Source organism: Dasypus novemcinctus, chromosome 10 (assembly GCF_030445035.2).
Source record: "Dasypus novemcinctus isolate mDasNov1 chromosome 10, mDasNov1.1.hap2, whole genome shotgun sequence".
Lineage (NCBI taxonomy): Eukaryota > Metazoa > Chordata > Mammalia > Cingulata > Dasypodidae > Dasypus > Dasypus novemcinctus.
Window position 1 is genome coordinate 106851882 of NC_080682.1, and position 25305 is coordinate 106877186.

At 55.8% G+C, this 25305-nt stretch overlaps 1 protein-coding gene across 2 annotated transcripts in view; it reads right to left on the reverse strand.

Moving 5' to 3' along the window:
* Positions 1 to 6036: 6036 nt before the first annotated feature.
* Positions 6037 to 25305, reverse strand: part of CHRDL2 (chordin like 2) — a 32242-nt gene continuing 12973 nt past the window's right edge. The window contains exons 3-12 of one of the 2 annotated variants that reach the window (XM_004482655.5): positions 22695 to 22788; positions 20804 to 20946; positions 18623 to 18716; positions 16965 to 17020; positions 15254 to 15422; positions 14183 to 14377; positions 10996 to 11169; positions 10079 to 10133; positions 6851 to 6943; positions 6037 to 6190 (exon numbers count right to left, since the gene is read on the reverse strand). In XM_004482655.5, coding sequence (XP_004482712.2) covers positions 6100 to 6190; positions 6851 to 6943; positions 10079 to 10133; positions 10996 to 11169; positions 14183 to 14377; positions 15254 to 15422; positions 16965 to 17020; positions 18623 to 18716; positions 20804 to 20946; positions 22695 to 22788 — 1164 coding nt within the window. In that variant the 3' untranslated portion in view covers positions 6037 to 6099. The remainder of the gene's footprint in view (positions 6191 to 6850; positions 6944 to 10078; positions 10134 to 10995; positions 11170 to 14182; positions 14378 to 15253; positions 15423 to 16964; positions 17021 to 18622; positions 18717 to 20803; positions 20947 to 22694; positions 22789 to 25305) is intronic. The other variant, XM_004482656.5, reaches the window with a different exon arrangement.

Genomic DNA, 25305 nt, shown 5'->3' on the forward strand with positions numbered 1-25305 from the left:
GGAGTAGTCTTGGTGGAGGTGGCAGGAACATGGTGGTGTAGTGGTGATCATTCAGGGCTCAACAACTATTTATTGAGCACTTGCTATAAGTCAGAAATCAACTACATCTCACCACCATTGCCTTCACCGTCACCACTGCTACCCTCACCATCATCACCACTCTTCCCTCCTTCCTTTCCTTTTTCAATAAACACGTGTTGAATGGCTCTTGTGGCCTAGGCACATGCCAGGAGCTGGGAATGCAACGATGACCACCATGTGGTCTCTGGTTCAAGAAGCTTGCTGTCCAGTGGGAGAAAGGCCCAGAAGCAAATCCCTGCAGTATACAATTACAGAGAAGCATACAATGCTGTGGTAACAGAGGACCAGGGATGGATTTCCTGAGCAGTACTTGAAGGATAAGCTGGAGTGCTATATGCAGAGAATAGGGAAGGACATACTAGGAAGAGAGAACAGCATGGAAGAGAGGATTCTGGCGCAAGAAATGGTCTGAAGTGGAAGGTGCGGCAGCTCAAGGAACAAGGATTTCTTTAGTGACCCCATGTCTGTTACCCACGCCCTTATTTTGCAGAACTTTTCTTCCCCCACTACAATCATAGGATTCTATGACCTCGTCTCCTGGCCTCCCAAGATTGGTGATACATCACTCAGTAAGGACCAAAGTCCTTCCCAGAGGAATTCTATTGGAGTTGGCAGGGAAGATCCTTTTTATTCTACCTGGTTGGGAACTTTTAGGAGGCCGAGCTGTGCGTGGTGTATTGTCTGTCTTTCAAAGGAGTTGGCTGGAAAGAAAGGTGTTGTTTTGCAGGGGGTAGCAGAGTTGAGAATGGAAAGAGCTTCCTGATGGTATCAGAGCCCAAATCCATGCCAACTTGATTAAACAGTGCTGTTTGACTGGACCCTGGGGAAAAGGTAGAAAAGTTGAAGCTACAGAGATAGCAGGAGCAAATCGTGAAGGGCCAGGAGATGGACCATTGGTGGGTTCTCCTGAGGGCAGTGGGAAGCCATCAAAGGATGGCATTAATGAGGGAGGAACATGATCAGATTTGTGTTTTTGAAAGATTATTCTGGATTGGTTGGTGGGCAAGATTTATTGGGAAGGGGAAAGGGTAGGAGAGGAGATGCTGATCTCCTCATCCTCAGCCAAGATGTAATTGAGCAAGGAGAGTCCCCAGCTTTGAAATCAGAACTTGCAGGTTCCAACCAGCCCCAACTCTTGGTTGTTTTTTACTTTATTTTATTATTTTCTATTTAAAGACTTGTTTTTTATTTATTTCTCTCCCCTCCCTCCCCCTACCCAGTTGTCTGCTCGCTGTGTTTATTCGCTGAGTGTTTTTCTGTGTCGGCTTAGATTCTTGTCAGTGGCACCGGGAATCTGTGTCTCTTTTTGTTGCATCATCTTGCTGCATCAGCTCTCCGTGTGTGTGGCGCCACTCCTGGGCGGGCTGTGCATTTTTTGTGCGGGGCGGCTCTCCTTGCAGGGAGCACTCCTTGAGCATGGGGCTCCCCTATGTGGGGGACACCCCTGCATGGCAGGGCACTCCTTGCGCACATCAGCACTGCACATGGGCCAGCTTACCACATGGATCAGAAGGCCCTGGGTTTGAACCCTGGACCTCCCATGTGGTAGGCAGACACTCTATCAGTTGAGCAAATCTGCTTCCTGCTTTTGCCTTTAGACAAGTTATGTGAGCTCTGGTTTGTGCTGGGGGTGGATTCAAGGTAGAACTGGGGCTGGGGGTGGGGGTCAGGGATCAGATGTCATGTAGTCATTAAAACAGTTCTGAGCTGGGGTTCAGAGATCCAGGTTCTAATTAAGATCTGAGGTAACTCCCTACACACAAAACCCTCACACCTATCCACCCCTCTCCCAACCTCAGCCAACATTCCACAGTGGTTCCTGCTCTTCTTCCACGAACTGAACCTGGTGGAGGAGAAGGCAGTCAGAAGACGTCTTCCAGGGACCAGGGTGAAGGGAGGGAGGGTGGCTGAGCCAGCCTTAGGGAGAGAGGCCATCATGCCCAGTGGGGCCCCAGGCCTTCTCTTACTGCCAGACCCACCCCAAACCACAGGCCATGTCCTCTTCTCAGAAATACTGCCATTTCCCAGAGTTCAGGGCTCATGGGGGAACAGGAGGAGGTGGCTTCACAGTTGCTGGAGGAGGAAGCCTCCCCAGGAAACCTGGAGGCCATGTCTGGCATTATAAATAGGATGATCAAGTTTTGGGGCCAGCAAGCTCCCTGGAAGGTGGAGTGGAGTAGAGGCTCTGAGCCAGGTCAGCTGCACCTGCTCCAGCCCAGGGCCTGGCCTGCTCTGATGATCTGAGATCCAACAGGGCACAGACTCCTAGACCTCGATGGAACCCAGCTCCTCCACTTAATAGTGGTGGTCTTGGTTAGGCTGTGTCCTTTCCCTGAGCCTTAGTTCTCTCAGCTGTATACTGTGGCTAATAATTCCCACCTCACTCTGTCCTAAGGAGCAGGTGAGACAATGGATTTGAATGTGCTTTGTAGAGTAATGTCCAGGCACACTGTGAAAGCGGATGTCACTACCTCATGCAGAGCCCGGGCTCTGCCCAGCCTGGCCCCCACCTGGGGTGGGAGATGCCGTGCTGGAGACTCAGGGAGCTGGGCAGCCCTTAGACCACCTCTTCTCTCTTTCCGATTATACCCATGGGGACACCAGCCAGGGCTACACAGCAAGTTAGTGGCAGATTTTGACTTGTCCCCAAACCTTGCTCTCCTCCATCCTCACTCCTGTTTCTTCTTCTTTTCCCCTTCCTGTGGCTTCTTCTCCCCACGGGAACCTACTTAAGGCTCTCCTGTCCCCCAGACTCCCTTCTTTCATGCCACGTCCACAGCCAGCCGCTGCCTGGCCTCTCTATTCTCCTTTTCAAAACTAAACAACAGGGAGCAGATGTGGCTCAAGCAGTTGAGTGCCTGTTTCTCACATGGGAGGTCTTGGGTTTGGTACCTGGTGCCTCCTCAAAACAAAACAAAACAAAAAAACAGCAAGCAAAGAAATGAAGCAACCAACTCAGAGGAGCCAATGTGGCTCTGGTTGAGTGCTGGCCTCCTACATACAAGGTCCCAGGTTCAATCCCTGGCCCCAGCACCTCAAAAACAAAACAAAACAAAAAACAAAACCAAAAACAAACCACAGACTGTTTTTGCAGTTCACGAGGTGAAACTTGTGTCCATCTTCTGTTTCCTCACTTCCCAGACACTGCCTCAGCCCGCATCAACCTGGCTTCTGCCCCTCAGCTCTCCTGACATTGCTCATTGCCTTTGTCACCAGAAATCTCCTTGAACCCATGAAGCAGCCTTTTCAGGCCTCATCTTATTGGACTGCTCAGCCCCCTCCTCTCCTTTTCTCTTGCCTCTATGCTTGTTCCTTTGCTCCAGGGTTCTACCCTAGTCTCCCTTCTATTTTCACTCTACATTCTTTCCCAGGCTAATGTCTTCCCGTCTCCTGACTTTAGCTACCACCTACATGCCAGCAGCTCCCAAATTCCCATCTCTAGCCTAAACTCTCCAGATTCATAATATACTCAAAGGACTATGGATATCTCCCCTTGGCTGTCTCACCAGGGCTTCAGACTCAACAAGTTCTCAGCTGAAACTTCTCTGGGGTGCTCCACGGTCTACCCAGCCAACTCAGCTAGACATAGGTACACACTAGACGCCTCTCCCTGAACCCTCTGTCCAGTCCATCATGAGCTCTTCCCTCTTCCATCCCCACTGCCTTGCTCCTACCCAGGCCATTGTCATTCCTCCCCTGCATTCCCACAACAGCCTTCACCCCACAGGCAGAACGTTCTGCTCCCTGCTGCCCTCGGGATGAAGCCAAAGCTCCTCAGCTGGGTATTCAGCCTCATCTGTCTTCGTTCTTTGCCTTAAAATGTATTATCCAGAAACAGTGAGCTCTTTGTGATTCTCTCTGGAATATGCTATTTTCCATCTTCCAGGCAGTTTCCTCTTCCTGTATCATCACCCGCCTCTCTCTCCCTCCATCCTTTTTTGTTCTAACTCCTGCTTGTCCTTTAGAGCCAGCTTAGGTGTCCTCAGCCTGGATGGGGGCGCTGTACCCCCATGGTGCCTGCTATCATGGCTTAGCACTCATTGTGGTATGTGACGCCTCTGTCTCCTCTTCAGAACATTGGGTTCCCCAAGGTTGGGGTGGGGAGGGCACTGTCAGTTTCTTCCAGTACTTCAGGGGTCTAGCATAAGGCCTATCCTAGTGTAGCTCAGAAAACATTTTGTGAATGAATACATGGAAGGAGACAGGTAATAAATTAAAGAAGCACAAAATCGTGGTAGATCTGCTTTGGAATCCACAAGGCAAACCACTCAGAAAGGTCTGGACCAAGATGAGGAGGCGCTGATGTGCTGCACATGCCTCTCACGGCGGACAAAGCAGAAGATGAAAATTAAAGGCTTCAGAAAAACCCATCGGAGAAGCCAGAAGGCAACTCAGCCTGCAACGTCAGGAAAAGCACCCAGAGCAGTCCATTCCTGTCATGAGACCCTGGAGCTGACGCATTCCAGAGCCCTGCCTCTGGCAGAGGGGCCTGGGTGGGGGGTGACATGGGTGGGTGTCAGGAAAGGCTCCCCTGTGAAGGCATCTGAGTTAGATGGAAGGAAACCCAAAATTCCCCATGTGAATGACGGAGCTTTCAGATTCCTGCCCTTTCAAAGCCTGCTCAGAACCCACCCATCGAGCCCCTTTCTCCAATTAACCCGAATGGAGAGCAGGCAAGGCTGAAGCAGAGAGTTTTCTCTGTGAGGGATGGGTCGAGGTATAAGGAGAGGAGGTAGATGGCTTCCCACTCAGGAGAAGACAGGAGGGTCCATCAGTTTCTCAAACCCCAGACTCTCAAACCAGGCCCCGGGGAGTTGGTGGGGAGAGTTTGGGGATGGTGGCACACCTGTCCCTGCTCAGTGAGGTGGCATTAGGTAGGCTGCTCAGCAGACTTCCCAGACCTCAGAAACCCCGGGTACAAGGCCAAGGCTACAGGATCAACAGCCACGGCCCTCTAAGGGGCTGTGGGTGGCAGCACTCCAGCCAACAGGCCACCCTCGCTTGTCTCTCTGGGGCTTCCAATCAGCACAGGGAGGGGGCAGCCGTGGAGGTGGGCGATGGCGGCAGCTGGACTGGCAGGGAGCACCGGCCTGGGAGTCAGCACCCCCAGGTCCTCGTCCCAGCTTCACTCATCCCCACGAGGCTTTGGGGAGACATTTGCTGATCCTGAGCCTCCGTTTTTTCCTCTCTGAAATGTGGATAATTCCTACCCACTGTTGCTATGGTGAGAATTAAGGGAAACCATGGGCGTTAAAGCATCTTTGAAATTGCAAGGACTCATAGATGTGGGGAGGATCAATTATTGATGTTGACCTTCACTGTCATTGTTAGGCTGGTGGGCCTTCTTCCCAGACCCGGGGCTGGGGCTGGAAATCCGACGGCCGAGTCCCGGCAAGCCACTGAGGTAAGGCTCTTTGGGGCTGAGAACATCGGTTGGTCACAGCCTGGAAAGGGGATGGAGCGCTAGCCTGGAGCAAGACAACTGCCTTCCAGGTCGCTTCAGGCAGATTACCGCCCCGCACTGCTCTTCTTCCTCCCTATCAAGTGTGGCTGACAATGGTGAGGCTCGGTCGAATACTGGGAAGGCGCTGAGGCTCCGTTCACATCCCTCCCCTGGCTAGTCACCCTCCCTTCCTAGGCTCAGAGCCAAAGAGCCATGGGAAGGGGCTGTCCGTTACAGGAGGAGGTGCCATACTTGGGGGCCTGGAGACGGAGGCAATGCAGAGCAGGGGACAAGGGCTCGGAGGTGGACAAGGCCCTGGGCGCAGAGGCTGGGGACACTAGCCCTGGCTCTGGCAAGGACGCGCCGGGAGCCCTGGGGCCATCTCTTTCCCTTCTGGATCTGCTTCCCCCCGCTGTAAAGCGGGGTGGGAAAGATCACCAGGCCTGCCTTGCGGCGTCACTGTGAGAAAGCACAGGAGCCCGGATATAAACACAGCAGGCGGGGTCGAGGGGTAATGCAACTTCTTATTTATTAATATATAAAACAAAGATGATAGAGCTCTTATATGCGACTGTTCAGGTCTCTGTTATAAGGTCTTGGTCTCTTTGTCTGGACTGGCCGTGACCTTCAGCTCCGGGGTCTGGGCTAGGAAGACGTTCCAGTGACCTGCATGGAGGAAGGCAGAAGAGGGGTGTGTGTGTGTGTGTTTACAACAGAGCCAGCGTGCCTGGGGTAGGATGAGCTGGGAAAGCTGAGGGCGAGGAAGAACAGAGAGGGCCACGGCGTGGAGACCGCACGGGAGAAGGAGGCGGTTCCTGCCGTCACGGGGCGCGGCGCCTGGCCCTGTCTCCAGCCAGTGGACCGGCCGGGCTGGATCCTGGCACCTGTTGGTGACGCACCTCCCTGCCTCCCCTGCCCCACCGGGGTCCATTTCCCTGCGTGTCCTGGAGGGCGAACCAAGGTGTCAGAGCGGGAGTGGTTAGGGGGCTTTCTGCAGTTCAACCCCACCAGCTGATGGGAGATGTCCCAGGACAGGGGGCTTAAGCAGCACCACGGTTTGGGGGGCTCTGGTCTCCCCTTCCACAGTCCGGTCTCCCCTCACCCCCTAAGACCAAATCTAGCCAGCCCTGCTTCCCCTTTCCTGCTCCCAAGTTGGGAAATCTCTGGCCCAGACGCCCACTGGATTCCTGTGTCGGGAACTGACGTGCGTGGCTGGCGGCCCCTCCCCCCAGCCACCAAAATAAGCCCTCCTCCGGGGACCTCCCAGGGAGGCCCGCCCTCCACCCCCGCCCTTCCCCAGGGCCCCTTCCCCAGCGCAGGGCCCACCTTCGTGGGTGCCGGTGAGCAGCCGGAAGTTCTGTGCCTCTTTCTGGAAGTCTTGCTTCCTGACTTTCTTGATCTGAATCAAGTGGAAGATTCCTGAGGGCAAAGACCAGGGATGAGCAGGGAGGCCAGGACCGCGCGCGCTCAGTGACAAAGGGTGCCTCAGTCCCGGGGCCCACTAGGACCCCCGCCGTCCCTCCCCGTCTCCGATCAGACACCAATCCTGTGGCTTAGATCCCTCCCTACTCTGATTAGATCCCTTCTCCCACTCCCACTGCCAGCCTCCCCATCCGGCCCTGTGCGTCACACCTGGGCCACTACGCCAGCCCCCCGCGTTTTCACGCTCTCCTCCCTCTATCTCCTCCCTCTAGGCCGTAATCCCACCTGCCGGCATTTGAAGCTCACGTGCTACCCTGCCATCACCCTGCCGTGTGCCCAGCCCCGACTCGGGGGCCTCCATGCTCCCTGGCCCCCTACCCTGCCTGTCGCCATCACAGCTCTGCTCTCAACCCCCAACCCATGTACAATGTGAAAGAGAGGGAGAGAGGGAGAGAGGGAGGGAGGCAGGCAGCACAGCCGGCCGGGGTGGCCTCATCGTGCTCTTCTTGGGCATAGAACTTAAGACAACAATTGATAGGTGTCCTTATTCAGACTGTAAGGAACTGACAAGCGTCGGAGTTGTACCCCTTTCAGTGCAAGGCCTGGGTCACCCCAAGCTCCCAAGTGGCCCTGCCTGTGCTCCTGCCCTAACCAACTACCCGGTGTGCGCTGAGGGGCCAAGCCTTTGTACGTGCCAGTCCCCCTGCCGGAACACTCTCTAGCATTGCCCCCATCCGCCAGGTGAGCTCCTGCCCATCCTCCAGCCCTAGCTCACCCACCCCCCCAGGCAGCTAAAATCCTCCTCTGTCTGGGACTGTACCCGCTTCTAAAATGCTATCGTCGTGTCTGTCCCGGCCTTCCCTGCCAGACTGGGAACTCCTGGCCGGTGGGGAATAAGGGATGCCTGATGTCTGCCTCCCCGGGGAGCTGGCCGCTGGCTGTGCCAGCTGTTACCACCAGGGTCTGTGGCCAGAAAGAACAGATGCAAACACCGAGGCCTCTGCAGGCCAGAACCACCCTCCAGAAAACCCAGAACTGGCCCTGCTTATGGGAATCAGGGCAGGATCTCGCCAAGGAGAGCACAGAAAGTCCTGACCCTGGCGCTGAGTTCCAGTAATCAGGGAATGTCTGGCCCTGCCCTCGGGACCCCCAGCCCGGGTGCCAAGGACCAGGATGTGAAGAAGACTTGCTCCAAAGGCAAGGGGGGAGCACACTTGAGAGTCAGTTTTCCTCAGATGCTGAAGTTGGCAACAAGCAAGAGATGGGGAAAGGCCGTTCTGCACCAGCCGTGCCACTGCACACCCTTCCAGGCGAGGGACAAACTGGAGGGGAGGTGACAGGGGCATGGGGGGTGCCCACACTTCAGCCTCTGCAGCATAACTGACAGGACGGGGCTCTTTGGCCTGGATTTAAAAGCTAAATGGAGGGCCATGGCTGCGCCGTTCAGCCTTTGAGGGGCTGGCTCAGGTCTGAGAGCAGCTGGGCTCTGTGGACCCGCAGCTCAGGGCAGGGATAGAGGGGGAGCCCCCGTCAGGCTCAGCTCAGTGTGACGGACCCTCTAAGACTGAGCCACGCACAGCGTTAGGAGGGGAACGGGGGTCCCTGCAGTCGGGTGCTGGTAACATCAGGGAGGCAGCAGGGAGACTGCTTTCCTAGGCTGGGCCTAGAACTGAGGCTCCTGCAACAACCTCCTGCTCTAAAACTCCAGAATCTGAAAGACCCTGAACCCTAAGCCAAGTCTCTGCTCAGGGTCTGGTCCTGGGGCCGGCCCCGCCTAGCACGGGTTTCAGCACGCACCTGCTCTCTTCTCCAGCCCGGTTCTCCCCTTTCTCTCCCAGCCCCCACGTCCTGCTGCTTCACGGAGCGAGCTGCTCCCCCGAGGCCCAGACCCGGGTGACGGGAGGCGGATGGGGGTGGGGGCCAGGAGGCGGGGAGGGCCTGGCCATTGCGGGGTGATGGGGCCTGGCAGAGTGAAGGCGAGGCGCCCCCTTCCTTGTTCCTTTTCTGCTGGGCCCCGCAGCTGTGAGATCGGCCTTGAGGTATGGCCCGTCTGCGTAAGGGCGCTCTGTGGAGGTGGCACTGGGGACCGTCAGGCCTGGCTGTGACTCTCTGCTTTATTGATTAAACTGTGTGAGTCGTCTTAGGTCTCAGATTCAGTTTTCTTCTCTGCAAAATGGGGATATTAACACATAGCCCTCAGGCTTCTAACGTGGATCAAACGAAGCACAAAGGGCCTGGCCCGCACCACGCAGAGTGCGGGCAGCAAGAGGGCAGGCTCTGAGGCTGCGGGCCTTGCCCTCCTCTGCACCTCTAAATCCTGTCCAGCCCCAGGCCCACCCCCACGCAGCCTTCCCTGCCCGGCTCAGCGCCTAGGGCGCTCCTGCTGCACGAGGTCTCTAAGCCACGAGGCCCATTACACTCTGTGGTCCCAGCCCCTGGTGGCAGTCCCAAGCCCAGAGAAAACACTGCAGCCTGCCCAGGGGCCAGTGGAATCTCAAAGCCCAAAAACTGTAGGGGTTACTGAATTTAACTCCTCAGCCACGACTCAGTCCCCACCAACCTTAGCGTGAACCCTCTCCCTGAAGCTGCTCACTCCTCGCTCCCTCCCCGTCCACTCTAGGAAAGCTCTAAGTAGGAGAAAGTTCTTCTTCTCACTGAGCTGAAATGTATCTCTCTGCAGCTGGTGGGGTGGGACGAGAAGGATGCTGACGTTTTTAGTGCCACTATAGGTCAGGGGCTGTAACTATGTTATTTCATTTAACCATCCAAGAGCCCTCCTCCCCAATTAACTGGAGAGAAAACTGAGGCCCAGAGAGGTCAAATGATTGCCCAAGGCCACACAGCTAAGAGATGGCTGAGTGGGGATTCCAACCCAGGTCCATCTACTTCCAAAGCCCCTGTGTGTTGTTCTGACCCTCGAGGTCGCTCAGAACACGGCTGCTCCCTCTACCCAGGGCAGCCCTTCAGACTCATGGAGCCAGCGGTCCTGTCCCCCTGAGTCTCCTCTTCTCCAGGCAGAACAGCTCCGCTTTCTTCGTCGATTCCTCCTACGACAGGGGGCAGAGTAGAGCAGGGAAAGAGCCGCATCTGACGTCACAAGACATGGGCTCTAGCTCCCGCTGCTCCACTTACTGGCTGTGTGGCCTTGGGCCAGGTACTTCACCTCTCTGAGCCTCAGTTTCCTCATCTGTAAAATGGGGATAATAATACCTCTCTCTCAGGATCATGGAGGATCAAATAAGATAATGAATGTGAAAGCACTTGGTAAACTCTAAACTGCTACCCACACGAGCTCCTATTATCATTATCATCATTCTTATCATTATTCCCTCTTCCACCCACATCCCCTCCACCCCAGACCCCAACCAAACCCACCAGTAGGGGAAAGGAACTAAGAGCTAAGTTACCCTAAAGGTTTCTCTCTGGATCATGGCTTAATGTTTTACTCTACCCAGGGGATTTATGTTTTTCAAAAACAGCCATAAAACCGAACTCTCAGCAATTTCCTTCCAAATTCAACCTTCAGTTGGCGATGGGAGCAGCCTGTTGAATAAGGTGAGTTTCTCACGGATCGAAAAATATATCATCGTGTCAATTTTCTTCAGGGCAATGGAATCCACCACGTAGAGGAGGCTGAATGAAACCGGTCTCTCCTGCCTGGGGGGCCCTGCGAGGGCTCTCCTGCTTGGAAACGCCTCCCCAGCTGGCTAACCTCACAGCACGCTGCAAGTCTACCAGGAGAGGTCTATTTATTTACCAGGGTAGCTCTACCCTCTTCTTGGCTCCTCTCAAGGTGCAACAACCCCATCCTTCCAGGAGAGGGAGCAGGTTGAGGCCTTGGCATCTCAGAATGAATGAGCTGATCAGAACTGTGGGAGAACCACAGACTCAGCCCCCCTGTCCTACAGCTGGGATCAGAGACTCTAAAACCTGGAAGGGCGGCCAGAGGCAGGGGCACCTGATCAACACGATGTCCCTAAGGACCCTGCAGGGGCTGGGGACGGGGACAGGCCAGAGGCACCCCCAGCTGGGAGCGGGCCAATGCTCACCTTTTACCAGCTTCCAGAGGTAGATCTCCACCTGGTCAGAGGCCTCACGCTCAAGGGCAAAGCGGTGCAGCGTGTCTGGGCTTGGGGACACCGACGTGTGGACGAGGACCCGGCCGGGCGCCTTCGGACACCTGGTGGCACTGATCTCACTGTGGCCGGGCTCTGCCTTGTCGTCTGGGAGAGACAAGGAGCTGGTGACCGCTCTATCTCCCTGCCCCTGGCGGGTCCAGGAAGTGGGCCACTAGTCTGACAGCCCCTCAGTGGCTCTACGGTCCTTGGGAAAGTACCAGAGCCCCCGGGAAGAGAAGGAGGGCACTGAGAGCAGAGCAGCATCTCCCCCGCCACCTCCTATCAGTTAGCATATCGGGAAATTTCTCACCCTTCAGGACCCAGCTTTCCTCCTACCTCCTCAGGGCAGCCCCCCCGGAACAGCTCAGCCCACCCTGACGGCCCCCACCCATAATTTGTTCTTGTTTGTTTTAAATTCAAGCTTTCAAGTCCAGCCATGGTTTCTTAAACGCTTCTTACTTAACTAGCCGCCGCTCACTCAAGCCCATAATCCCAGGCTGCCTTGAGTTGCTTTGGAATTGTTTCACTTGGGTGTGTTTTATTTATTAAAAAGACCCCCAAGGTAAAGGGGACCAAGTCCTAAAAATCCCTTGTCAGTTACCCCACTCAGCATAGGCTCTCAATGATCACACACTGAACGCAAGGTTTGGGGAGGGCTGAGAAGGTGATGGCAGGAGGAGAGCGGTGGATGTGACGGTGGGCGCGGCAGCGGTGGCGATGGCTTTGGGGATGGGCCGAACAGTTCTGGAGCCAAATTGGAGTCAGCTGCGAAGCCTCGATGTGCTGGCAAGCCCAGGGCACTCCCCAGGACTGTCCAAGTACCATCATCCCCCATCATCCCTCCGGGACTGAAGGCTAGGTCCCCACAGCCCCTTCTAGACTTATGCTGGCTGTGAAGTCCCCCAGATGCCTGGCTGAGAGCGGGAAGGCTACACTGCCAACATCTTCAAGGGGCGGGGCCCACGACCAGGTGTGTTTATGAGGGAGCCCAGCAGTGAGCCTCAGCCGGTGTCAGAGAGAGGGCAAGGTGGACCCCCGCTTCTCGCTGAACAGCCCCATGCCTGTCACATGACCCCCAGCACCCTCTCCAATAGCAGACTACTCTGACGAATAAGAATTATCCCTTTTGTTTGAACTCCATTTGCAATTCATAAAGTATTTCCATCAACACCGTGTGTGAGGCTCAGAGAGGTAAAGCAAATTGCCCAAGCTCCCAGCAGCAAGTTGAGTAAGCAAGCTAGCTCGAATTTGCATTTCCTGACATTTAAATCCCGAGCGAGATGGAGACTTAGGATAAATTTAGTCACTCATTTATCTCATTTGTGAAATAACTCAGTGGTAAGGCTTAAATCAAATATGTGAAATCACAGTACAACACGTGGCACATAGTAGGTGCTCGGTGTAGGTTTCTTCTTTTCCTTTCCTTTCCCCTTTCCTTTCCCCTTTCCTTTCCCCTTTCCTTTCCCCTTTCCTTTTCTTTCCTTTCCTTTTTCTTCCCCTTTCCCTTCCTTTCAGTTTTGCCCTAACCCCCTAACCAGATCTGCTCAGGCTCTGGCCTCAGCTCTTGCATTTTCCCACCTGCCTTCCTCTCAGACTTGAGAGGAGGGGCCGGACCCTCCCAACAGGTGCTGTTGGAAAGCACAGGGTCCTCCGTCAATGTCAATTGGAAGGAACCTAGAGGATAATCTAGGGAAGGTGTTACAGTGGGTTTGGTGGTGGATGATGATCGTGGTCAACAGTACAAATACAAGAATGTTCTTCTTTAACGAAGGGTTAAAAATACGGTGATACACGGGGCAATTATAACTAATGTCACTTATGGACGATAGTTAACAGTAATACTGTAATATTTCTGCAATAATGGAAAAGAAGATATATCAATTCTAAAAGACAACAATAGGGGGGTATAAGAGAGTAGGGGATTTTTCCTTTTAGAGTAATGAAAACGTTCTAAAATTGCCTGAGATGATGACAGCGCAACTCTGTGATGTAAATGATAGTCACTGAGCGTAACCGTTGAATGGATTATACAAAATATGAGGGTGTATAACACAGGGAAGCCAGTGGTGGAAGATGGACCGTGGCTAACAAGACAAATGTGAGAACATTCTCTCATGAAGTATAACAAATGTATAATACTAACACAGGGGCTAATAAACAGGCGGGTGAGAGACAAATACACCGAATGTACGAAATGGGCTGTAGTGAGTAGTAATATTTTGATGATGCTCTTTCATAGTTTGTAACAAATGTTTCACAATCATGCGAGGCGTTGGTGGTGGGGTGATGTATGGAACCCTGTATGATGATGTGCATGTTTGCTTTGTAAGTTCACAACTTTTACTGTTTATGTATGTTCATGTATGAATGAATGATATACTTAAAAAATCACAGGCTCCTATTCTTAATGAGATACTCTGGTGGGCTCCTCTACAGACTTGTCGATCATAAGGTCACACGGCATTATTGAAAGAACCCAGCGGGCAAGTCTGGAGGTGAGTTCTAGCTCCAGCTCCAGTACGACTTTGCAGATCGTCTCTGGATCTCTGTTTTCCCATATGTAGGTGAGGGTTGATCTTGATAGGAAGGTGATAGTGGTCTATAGCCTAAGCTCTGGAGTGACCTCATCACTGTCACTTACAGCTGTAAGACCTTGACAGGGAATGCATCTTCTCATTTTTCTGTAAAATGGAGATAAAGATAACTGTCCTGTCCATTTTGGTGAGACTTATTAAAGGAATTCGTGCATGCAAAATACCTAGCCGTTATGCTGCGAGTGTTCAATAAATATTGGCTGTTATTCCTCAAAGTCCTGCTATTCTAGGGTTTTATGACTTCATGGAGTTTGGAATATTATTTGATTCTGCATACATGTCTAAGAGCCTCTGAATCTATTACGAAAACATTTGATGGTCCCATAAATCTTACTATTTGTGTGTGTGTGTGTGTGGTACTTTCTCTCCCGTGCGAACATCCTGTACTTCTAAAAACCTTGCCTTCCATGGCTCTGAGTTGGAGCCCTTCCATGCCTGAGATGACCTGAGCGGCTGCGGTCCTGGGAGGAGACCCAGGACTCATTCTGGCCAGCGCCCTCCCTGCCCCCGGCGCCCCCTTCTACCTGGGCAGATCTTGCAGCACTTCCCAGCCACTTTCTCAGGGTGACGGCAGGGGTACTCGGTGGGGCAGGTCACGCGCTGGCAGTCCTGGCGGCCATCCTGACAGGTGCACAGGATGCAGGGCAGGGGTCCGAAGGCGCGGAAGGCGGGGTGCCACACCTCCCCGTGGGAGTACGTCTTCCCGCCGTGCACACAGGCTGGGCCAAGAGGAGTGGGAAGGAAGGAGGGTCAGTGCCTGGGACCTGAGCCAGGGCCTTTGGTCCAGCAATGGGTGGGGTGGGGGCTCAGGGACCCCCCACTCCACGAGTGAGGCCCAGCCACGCTGCCTGAAGAGTGGAGGCAGTATGACGCCCACCCCCCGTCACTGACATCCCCTTGCCAGCAAGAGTTTGCTGAAGAGAAAGAGCCGTCCCCACCCCCTTCACGGGACACCTCCAGTGGAGCAAGCACAGTATAGGCCTGGCAGTGAGGGGAAGCCAGGTCCCCTTCTGTCACCACCGGGCTGTGCAAGGCCTGGCAGGCCCCTCTCCATCTCCCGGCCTCAGTGTCCCATCAGTACCAAGCAGGGCTGGACTCGAGAGCCTCCACGGCCCCTGCAGGAAGCTCCTCTCCTCCCCTTCTGCTGCCACGGGCCTCCTTCCCCGCTCCACAGCCTGCCTCGGATCCCTTCTTGCTTTGTGGGAACTTTTCCCCAGCACTCCCTTACATTATGGTAATTTATTTACATGTCTGTCGTTCTGACTCATCTCTGAGTCCCTCGAGGGCAGGGGCCATTCTTCATCTCTCTGTCTGTCATCCCCATTTCCCAGCAACCCATGGCAGAGGCTCAAAAAAGTAGTGCACAAAGCTTGGGTTCCAGACCACGCGCTGCCTCCAACGCGACCCTCGGAACCTCGGTGTCCTCATCTGCCAAATGGGGGCTTAAACCTGTCCCTTAAGGATCTTCCCATTTCGATGGTGTCGCAGTCCACAAGCTGGCCAAGGCGGGGCAAGGGGGCGGCCGAATGGGGAAGTGGGGAGCAGGCAGGGCCCCCCTGTCCCCCCTATAGGCTGGAGGGGGTTCCAGTGCCCACCTTTCTTGTGTTTCTCCTTCAGGACTATCTTGACGGTGGTGCTGCCAGCCCCTTTTGGCCGGAAGTGGCGAGTGATGAAGCCCAAGGGGGAGCTGAGCACAGTGGGGGCGGGGGTGCCCAGGCCCCTCTCTCGCCCGCCGTCACCTGAACACGGGTCCTGGGGTTGCATCTGCGAATGGCAGGAAGGATGAAGGTCACTGAGCCACGGGGCTGCTGGCGGCAAGACAGAGGCACAGCGCGCCTTCCCCCGGAAGAGGGCATCGGCAGCCGAGCTCTGGAAAGTCTCAGCAGCTGGTGATTTGGAAATCCAGCCTCCACCAAGGGCCTCTCAGGCCTTCAGAGCCTTGGGGTGGGGGGTGGGAGATGCAGGGAAGGTGCTGGGAGACAGAACTGATCTGGACCTGGAGAACTTACTCTGTAAGGAACAGAAGAGGAGAAGGGAGTGGGGATGGCCGTCAGGAAGTTCTCTGGGAAGATTTAGGTGATGGAACAAGGAGACGGACCCCATCAGGCCCTGGAGTCCCACGGGTAGGGCGGGTCCCTTCTCCAGAGCGTAGGCCCCCTTTCCCGAGCCCTTGGAATCCAAGACCCCAAGGCCCCGCCCCTCCAAGCCAGGAGCTAGGAGGACTGGCAGTGACAGCAAAGTGTGTGTGGTGAGGGCAGCTTAAGGCAGGCAGGGGCGTCACAGCTCGCAGTTTGGGGATTGGACAGTGCCAGGCCATGGGAGGGGAGCAGGAGGGCTGGGGACAGGGGGCAGGGCCTGCTTGCTGACCCCGAGTCGCTCATGCTCCTTCTACCTCCCATCCCTGCCCTGCATGGTCTCGGAGTCAAGCCCCTGACGGACAGGACACTGCACCCACGGTGGCTCCCTGGAGCGGAGCCCGGGTCTCAGGCCCCAGCACAGGCCCAGGCACATAGGAGGTGCCCGGTAAATGCTTGGCAAGGGGAATAGAGGCAGGAAGGAAGGAATCAAAGGGCTCCGCGCCCAGGCTGAGGTCAGTGCACAGCCTGGAACTGCCCCAGGGTGGGTTTCACTTAGCATCCTGCCTCTCCAGGAAGAAGTGGGGAGGTGAAGGGAGTGGGATGGCTCAGGTCCTGCAGCCAAGCCCCCAGCAGGGAAGGCCCAGCCTGGGGAGGGAGGGTGCCCTGGCAGAGAAGAAGGGAGAGCTCAGAACCTTGGGGACCTCTGAGAAGGGGGACCCAGCCTCCAGTCTCCCGGGGGCCAGTGACTCAGGCGGAAAGAGCAGGCCAGGTTGTTCGCATTGTAGACGCGACACAGGTGACAGTGGGGTCTCGCGTCCACGTGGGAGCCCACGCTGACTTACCCTCTCAAGCCTGGAGAGCTTGGCAGTCAGGCCACCACTGCCCATCTTAACTCTACACCTAGATCGGAGACGGCCCGAGCTAAGGACTGACACAGGCTCTGGGTGGAAGAGTCTCAGAGAGCATCCCAGGAGGGAAACTGGGAAGTCTGCAGCCTGCTCCTGCCCTGTGTGGGTAACCGGTTTTCTCCCAGGCCCATTAACCATGGCCCGGGGCTGGGCCAGGCAGGGCACTAGAACATGGTGAGGGCTAAGGTAGCTGACTCAGGACACAAATGAGGGAGGAGGCCAGTAGCTGGTATTGCCTGCTCTAGAGTCCAGAGACTTAGGCCTTGGGTACTGCCGCCCTCACCTCCCCTCCACCCCCGTCAGCGAAGCCATGCACTCACCACCTCCCGGTGTGACTGCATGGTGTCCTCTTCATCTGTTTTCTCACTTGACCCATCTAGAAACCCAAAGGGCAGTCAGGTCAGCCCTGCAGACCTCCACCTAGAGGCTCTGCCTCTCCAGCACCTGGAACCACTTCTGCAGCCCCAGCTCACCGGCAGGTCCTCTGGCCCCAGTGGGAACTAATTCCCACTTCTCATTACAGCCTCTCCTCACCTTGTTAAGTCCCTACCACGGAGCTGCTGCCTCAGTTTCCCCCCAACTGACCTCCTGCTCACCACTGGGTCTGAACTGCCTGGCTGGGCTAGAACATCTTGCTCAGATCTTACTTAAAAGTCCCCTCTCTGGGACACTGGGCCATACCCCTCAGTGCCTGTCATTGATGGCCCAAGGGCCCAGAATCCCTCCCTGCAGGAGGCTTAGCTCTAGTCCTTGGGGCGGCCCCTCTACCCAGCCACACCTGAAATCACAGGCCTTGGTTTGCACTATGCACTCCCAGGGCCCTGCCCTCCAGCCCCTCTGCCCCTCCAACTTTAACACCCCAGGACTTCTCTACCCCCCACTCTCCTGGGGAGCCCTGCAGCTTCCTACAGCCCTCGATGGGATTCTTTCTCCCTAGCCCCTCTACACAGTTTAGCTTCCGCCAAGTGTTCCTGGTGCAAAGACCCAGAACCCTGGAATTAAGACGGCCCGATAGAAATCACCCAGACCAAACTCTCATTCTACACATGGCCTGAGTAGGCCCAGCGAGGGGAGGCAATTTGCAGGCATTAGCTGAAAGAACCAGGACTGAAATTGGGGTCACCTCACCCCCAGTCCAGTGCCCTTCCATAATACGAACACCTGGGGAAGCACTTTACTGGGGTGCCCCGCTTCCCCCACTCCGCCAGGAAGCTTTCCTCCACTGCCCCCAGCCCACAGGGATACTCCATTCTCTCACGCGCAATTTGCCCTTCACTAGCCAGTCCATTGGTCTCTGTTTCATACAGAGATTCCACCTGGATTCTGCTGACAGATGCGCTCTGCGCCCCGGTGGCCAGCTCTGCCAGGAGGAAGACAGGAGCAGGAGACGAGGTCTCGGCCACTTGCTGGTCCCCTTGACCTCATCTGATTTCAGGGACACTGTCCACTGCTGCAGCGTCCCGCTCTGCACAGGCTCCAGCTACTTCCCTCTGGCTCACACGACAGCTCCTCTCCAAGTGCCTGTGCCTCACGTCCCCGTCTGCCACCCCCCACTTCTTATCCCATCTCCACACAGGCATGCATGATAGGGGAGAGAATTGATGCCCTTGGGGTGAGCCTTAGACGGGTGGGAATTGGTGGCTGGTGGACAAATCCTTACTGCTTCCTCCACCACCCCCAGCCTGCTTAGGGCAATCCGTCACACTTGGTATCAGGCAGAGACCCGCTCTATACTCTGTTCTAGAGTTGCCTCTCCTTCCCTGCTTCACTGCCCCTTTCTCTCATCCTTGCTCCCTGGGATTGCAATAGGAAATAAATGCCCATCGGCCTTTGCCCAAGCTCTATTTCTGGGGAGCCTAAGGTAAGACCTCACCTTCAAGGAAGGAGCTGTCACCCCAGGAGGGGTGCCCGGGGCGGCCCTCCTAGCTGGAATAGTTCATGCCTGGCTGGACCCTGCTGGATCTAGGGACAGGCTCACCTTTGCAGGCCTGGCAGCAGGAGTCAGGCAGCGGGAGCGGTGCGGGGCAGCCGGGTTCCGGGCAGGTCATGAGGCCGCAGTAGATCTGGCCTTCCTGAGAGACAGAGCAAAGCGGGGCTGGAGTGGGAGCTCCCACGGCCAGCCTTGGGGGCTAGCAGAGCGCTCTTCCCAGGGGCAAGTGGCCTTGAGGGGGAGGAGGCGGGGAGCAGCAGCCCTCCGGACCAGGCCCAGCCCACGCAGAGGGGCCCGTGCCCTCCCCCCACCCCCACTCCATGCCCTGAGGGTAAGTTCACCCTTCAGCCTCCGAAGCATTTCCACAGTCTCTCCCTAGGTTTTCCCCACAACCTGGGGAGGTGGAGTTCTCCCATCCTAGAGAGGATGGGATCCTGGAGAGGGGCCTGAACCTTCTGAAGTCAGAGACACCATCAGGGCGGAAGGGACCAGAGACGGGCGTTTGGGCTGCTCCCCTACCCAGCGGAGGGGAGGGAAGGGCTGGCGGGAATCTGGGGCTCATCTTGCTCCTACGCCAAGGCCCCGAGGCAGCCTGCAGGAGAGGACCTTGGAGGAGTAAGGAGGTCAGAAGACCTTTAGTGGGTTCCTGCTCAGCCTCAGTGCCCTCCTCTGTGAAATGGGCCCAGCTGGGTTGGGGGGATCCGGTGAAGGCAATGGTTATGAGAGCCTTTTAGAGGTATGAGGCCCAGTGTCCTTGAGAGGAAGCAGTATTACCTTAAGCTCTTTTCCTATTCTTTTCCCAATAAGCCTGAGAAGTCAGGTATCTCTTAGACGAGCTCAGGAGTCAAGCCAGTCCCATATAAACAAGGATGACAAGAAAGAAGAAGGCAAGACCCAAGTATCCAGGGAGAAGGGACAAAGGAATCATAAGAAGGCTCCCACCACCCGGCCACCAGCCTTCTGTCTCTTTCACCAGCCCAGGAATCAGCAAGAGGCAGAGGAAAGAATATGGGGTCACAAAGCCCTGGGTCTGAATTCTGGGTTCTGCCACTTACTGGCTGTGTAACCTTAAGTAAGTCCCTTAACCTCTCTGAACCTCGGTTTACCCATCTGAAAAATAGGCATTACGATGTCATTCTCCTCGGGTCGTTGGGATGCTACATGTAAACCCAAGGATCTCCATGAACCTGGTAGGTACAGCATCCTAGACCACTGCAAGAGGCTCAGGCCCTGCAAAATTAATCACCCGCGAGGTTGATTTACAAGTAGTCACTCCTCCTTATGTGTAAGTGATTTGCTCTGAATCACTGATACCTTAAGATTCAGAACCTCAAGTTGGAGGGTCCTTCTCACTGCAAAGATGGGGAGATGGGCCCCCAAGAGGAGAAGCGACTTGCTCGGTCACACGGGAATCATGGCAGAGCTGGAACGCAGACCTGGGTCTCTGACACCCAGTCTAGACCTCTTACCCTCGAATCGCTGCTAAAGCAAACAGTTCTTCATAGAGGGCAAGAGCGACCACCTGGCCAGACGCCCTAATGCCCTCAGAGGAACCGAGACCCAGAGAATTGTGGTGGTAAGGACAGGGAAGAGCAGCCGTTCCTTCTGCCCAAGCACAGATGAGGCACTAAGCCAGGGGGTAGGAACGACAAGCTGAAAGTCGCCACCTGTAGACCTGGAGCAGGACCAGGCCTAGAGGCCTCTGAAGAGGAGGGCGAAGAGCTTATGGATCAGACCCTGCCTGGCTGGCCACGGGAGGGGCCGCTTAAGCAGCCTCAGATGAAAGCCCCTCGGCTGCACACACATCGGCGCCTGTCTCTGGCCCCCAGGGCTGATAACCGGTCATTACTCTGTCATTCACTCACTCTCTCATTCATTCAACAATCATTACAGATATTCTCTGTGTGCCAGATCCAGGCCTGGGAGCAAATGAAGAAATGGAAATGAATTGGGAGTGTAGCGTCCAGTGGGGGAACCAGTGTCATGTCAATATGAGGGGACCAGGGCTGGAACCTGGTCCGAGGAGGCCCACCCAGCCCAGCTAGGGCAGGACACTGCAAACCCCAGCTGCCGGACTTCCCTCCCCCCCCCCCCCCCCCCCCCCGAGCCCACTCATTCTCACGTTACCCTCCACTAAGGAGAACGACGTGCCCCCACAGCCCCCGCCGCACTCCGGCGCTCGGCAGGCGCAGCCCGCTGCCTCGGCTGGGGAGCGAGCGGAGCGCTTACCGTACAGCTGCAGAGGACACACTGGTTGGGCAGGCGAGAGGGGAACAGCTCGTGGGCACTGAAGATCTCTCCATGTTGGTACGTGGTCCCGTTGTACTGGCAGGACTTTGGGGGTGCCCGGAGCCCAGAGGGGGTGTGAGGCTCTGCAGATGGGAAGGGGCAGGAGGAAGAAGAAAAGGAAGTTTCACACAGACCTAAGAGATTTGCTGGATTTAATCAGGCCACGCCTCCAAAGACTTTTGCGTTTTATCCCATCCTGGCGTTTAAACCAAGCTCTGGCCTCAGCCTTCCCAGCCATGCCCCATAACAATCCACAAGGTGCTGCTGACACCTGCATCTGACCACGCCACTCCCTCCCACGGCCCCCGCCCTGGCCTTTCAATCTTCTGTGTCTGAGCCGGCCCTGACCAGGGCAGGAAGGAAGCTGCAGCTCCGCTGCCAGATGGGGTCCAAGCTGCTCATTAGCTGAGGCTCGGGGAGCCCTCCTGGGGCTACACACTATACGGGGTGCTGGGCACACGGCAGTGAGCCAGGCAGAGCCCCTGCCCTTGTGCATTACAGCCTAGTGTCCCTGCGCTTGGTGTCAGTGTCTGTCATCCACTGGCCACCAGAGCCCCCTCCCAATCACCTGCCAGCCAGTCCTCATCCTGCAGGGTAGAGGGAGGAGCCTCCAGCTCTGAGAAAACCTGTTCATTCATCCATCCATTCATTCATTCATTCATGCATTCACCTGAAAGCACCTTCTCTGTACCAGGCACCATGCATGTTAGGCTTTGGGAATGGGGTGACTGGGAATGGGGTGGCTCAGCCCCTGTTATGAAGAAACTCACAATCTAACGGGGTAGAGAAGCAAGTCACAGCAATGACACTGCAGTATGGCAAGGACTAAGGCAGACAGAAGCACAGAAGTTGTGGCAACCCAGAAGGGGAGCCCCTAACTCAGCCACGGAGGCAGGGGGCAGCGAAGGCCTGAGGGGGCTGACAGCTGAGCCGTGTCCTCAAGAGCAAGTGGGGCCCAGCAGGCAAAGAAAGGGGCTGAAGGGCATTCAGGGAAGAAGATGCCCGGGCAGAGGCACAGCGAGGGGGTCCCAACGCCAGCAGGGAGTAGTGAGGGAGGTTGGAGTCGGCCTCAGGCACGGAAGAGGTGACGCCTCCTCCGTGGACAGGATGAGGCTCGGAGCCCTTGCTGCCCCGGGTATCCCCTTCACCCACGTCTTCCACACAGGTGCCCAGCGTACCCGGGGAGTCCAGGTTCCCAAGCCCAGAACGGGGCACATATCCGGAGCCCCCTTTCCATCACCCTCTTGATGCATCTAGACATCATTTCTCCTCTCTGCGTCTGTCCCCACTTCTAAAGTCTGCCTCTCCCCTGCTGCCCCTCCCTGGCCACTTGTTATGCCACCTCCTCTCTCTTCCCTCTACTTTCTAGAATTCTGATAGCAGGGGCTCTTTGAGTGTTAAAATCACGCACTCATCGACACTCAGCTTCGGGACACGGAGGCCTGGAATCGCCGCCCTGGTAGCAGCTCAGAGCCCGTCTACCCCAGCTCCTCCAGTCATTCCCAGCCCAGGCTGGGAGCCTCCGGGTGGTCTCCCTGCATGTCCACTCGCTCTGACCCAGGCCAGCCAGAGAGAGAGTGGAGCCCAAGTTACCAGGTCAGGCAAGCCCTGTCCTTCAGCACTTTTTACATTTTCTCCTCTGGCCACGTGCACCTTCTTCAGAACGAGAAGTCTGCCTCCAACCCAGCCCTCCTGGCTGGCCCAGATGTCTCTTCCCATGATCATCTCTGTATCTCAACACCTCTCATCCCAGGGGCCCGCGCTGGGCGTGAGGCAAAGGTTGGCGGGGTGCTAGGGGGGCAGGAGAAGGGGGGAGAGCGGGGCTACTTACCCACACACCTGGGACAGCACTGCTGCGGCTCAGTCACAGGCTGGGGGCAGTGGACAGGTGGGCAGTGGAGGCGGTAACAATTCACGTGGGCACTCTGCAGGGACAGGGGGTCAGTTCTGGTTCCCGAGAGCCATCCCCCACCTCCCTTATTGCCCTCTCCCCAAACCCCCAACCGCTGGACACTGCATTTGTTTTAAGCCTGTGATGGGATAAAAAGCAGCTCACTCAGAGAGTCCACGGCTTCTCCCTCCCCTGCTGGCCCACGGGATCTGCTTGGCCCCTCGCCTGCGTCCCTCCCCCACCACAAAAAGGGGACAGGCCTGATCGTGGGTTGCACAGCCCTCGTGTCCCCTCCATGGCGTGTGGGAAACACAAGTAAAGGTATTTTAATATTGGTCTTGGTGATTTGACGGTGCTATTTTAACTCTGGGACTTTTTTATTTTTAACCCTGGGCCCGAGCCTAGTGGTTAATAGAGGAATGTGACACTCCAGGGCAGGGGACCGGGATGGGGACAAGACTAAAAGCCAGATGCGGAGAAGACTCAGGGTTTCATGATCCCACTCCCTAAGTACCTGAGGGATTTGGGAAACCCCGGGCAGAGCCTTTGGAGTGGGCATCAGGGAAGAGGGGGGCTGAAGTTCTTCAGTGTTTTCAAGTACAGAAAAGGGGAGAGAAAGGGGCAGAGAAACACACACAGAGAGCGATGAGCAGAAGTAGAAGAGCTGGAGCGTGATTGAGGCCACCAGCCCTTTTAGCGTTTGCTCAACTCACCAGGCAGGATCAGTCAGGCCCTCCCCTAGCTTCCCACACCTCGCTTGTCCCTCTCTTAAGAGGGTCCTTGCACTGTATTGTGACAAACCATTTACGTCTCTCTGACCTAGTCAATGTGAATTCCGGACAACAAGGACCAAGATTCATTCTGTTCATCTCCAAATTGTTGGCACGGGGCCTTGCTCCAAGTTACTACCTACTAAAGTCTGAACAAGCAAATGAGTGAGTGAGTGAGTGAATGAATGAATGATCTCTTTCTTAGAGGACTGAAGCCAGCTTTGTTCAAAACTTCCAAGTTGGCCACGATTGCTTCCAGTCCCTTTGCTCCCCTGCCCTCTGTCCCCCCAAACTCCCTGATATAGAACTTGTCCCAGAGGCAGCCTCTCGCTCCACCAGGCCCTCTGGGGTGGCTGCCTCCCAAGGCCAGAGGGAAACTGCAAAGATGCATCAGTGCCACGGGGCCTCCCAGAGTCTACCAGCTTGGTCTGCGATGGAGCAAAGGCCTTCTGCAGTGGGCGCGCATGAAGTGACTACATGGTGAACCGAGACCCTCAGAGGAGAAAGGGGGATGGGGTGAGAGGGACCGTGGGACCTGAAGAGCTGGAAACTCTTGCTTGATTCCAGCCTCACAGAAGCCAAGAGATGGCGATGCTCAGCAGCCACACGGTAGGAAATAAGCCAGAGGCAGGCTCGGGCACGCGGCCAGGCAGGCGGTGAAGCCCTTGGCAGCCGGAGGCCACCTCTCGGGAGAGTCACGGCTCCCGCCGACAGCGTGGCTGTGGGGTAGGGGCTTCGTGTATATGTTTATTTCTCTTCCTGCACCTTCTCAACAACCCTAGAGGTAGGTGCTATGACCCACACTTTAGAAAGAGAAAAGGGCCTCCTAGTAAGTTGCCTCCGGTCACACAGCCGGGAAGCAGCGTGGCGGGGGTCCGTGCACTTTCCCCGAAGCCCCCTCTTCTGGGTGGGCGTGGACTCATTCATCCACCCAGCATTTCCTGGTGACAACGGGGTGCCGCACCCCCTTCCCGGCAGCTGGGCTAGAGCCACGAACAAGGCTGACAAAGGTTGCTGCTCTCGCAGAGCTTACGTCCAAGCAGAGGCAGACAGACCTTACAAAGTAAGCAAGTAAAGGAGCAAGACAACTTCGGAGGATAAGTTTATGAAAATAATAAACCAGGGCGATGAACCGACAGGGTCAGGCTCCTGCAGAGACAGCTTCAGGGAAGGCGTCACGAGGAGGTGGTATTTGTGTTCAGGACTGCACGGGAAGCAGGAGCCACTCGTGGGGGGGCTGGGAGGGCTTTCCAGGCAGGGGGATCAGCCAAGGCAAGTCCTCGAGTGGGAAAGGATTCCAAGTGCGGGAAGGACAGAAGGAAGGCGGGTGCGACAGGGGCGGGCGTGCAGGGAAGGCATTGGGTTGGAGCATAAGGCAGAGCCTTCTGAGCCAGGGGCAAGGAATTTGAAGTTCACTCTACATGCAACAAGAAGCTACTGGAGGAATGGCATGATGTGCTTTATGCTCAGAAAAAAATGATTCTGGCTGCTTGTGCAGAGAATGGCTTGAGAGGGGGGACAGGGAGACCCATCAGGAGGCTCGTGTAGCAGCCCAGATAACAGATGAAGATGGCTTAGGTTAGGGGGGCCAGTGATGGCGGAGAGCCGTGGAAGGATTCAGGGTATCTTTTGGAGATTTTGGCAACAGGCCACCGGCTGAGGATGGAAACTGTGTGTGTAAACTCTGGGGAAAGGAGAAATAAATTAGCTCCAATGGGTCACAAAAGTTGGACTTTGCCAACTGGACCATGTGATATGTCTGGAATTTTCTGTTATGGTTT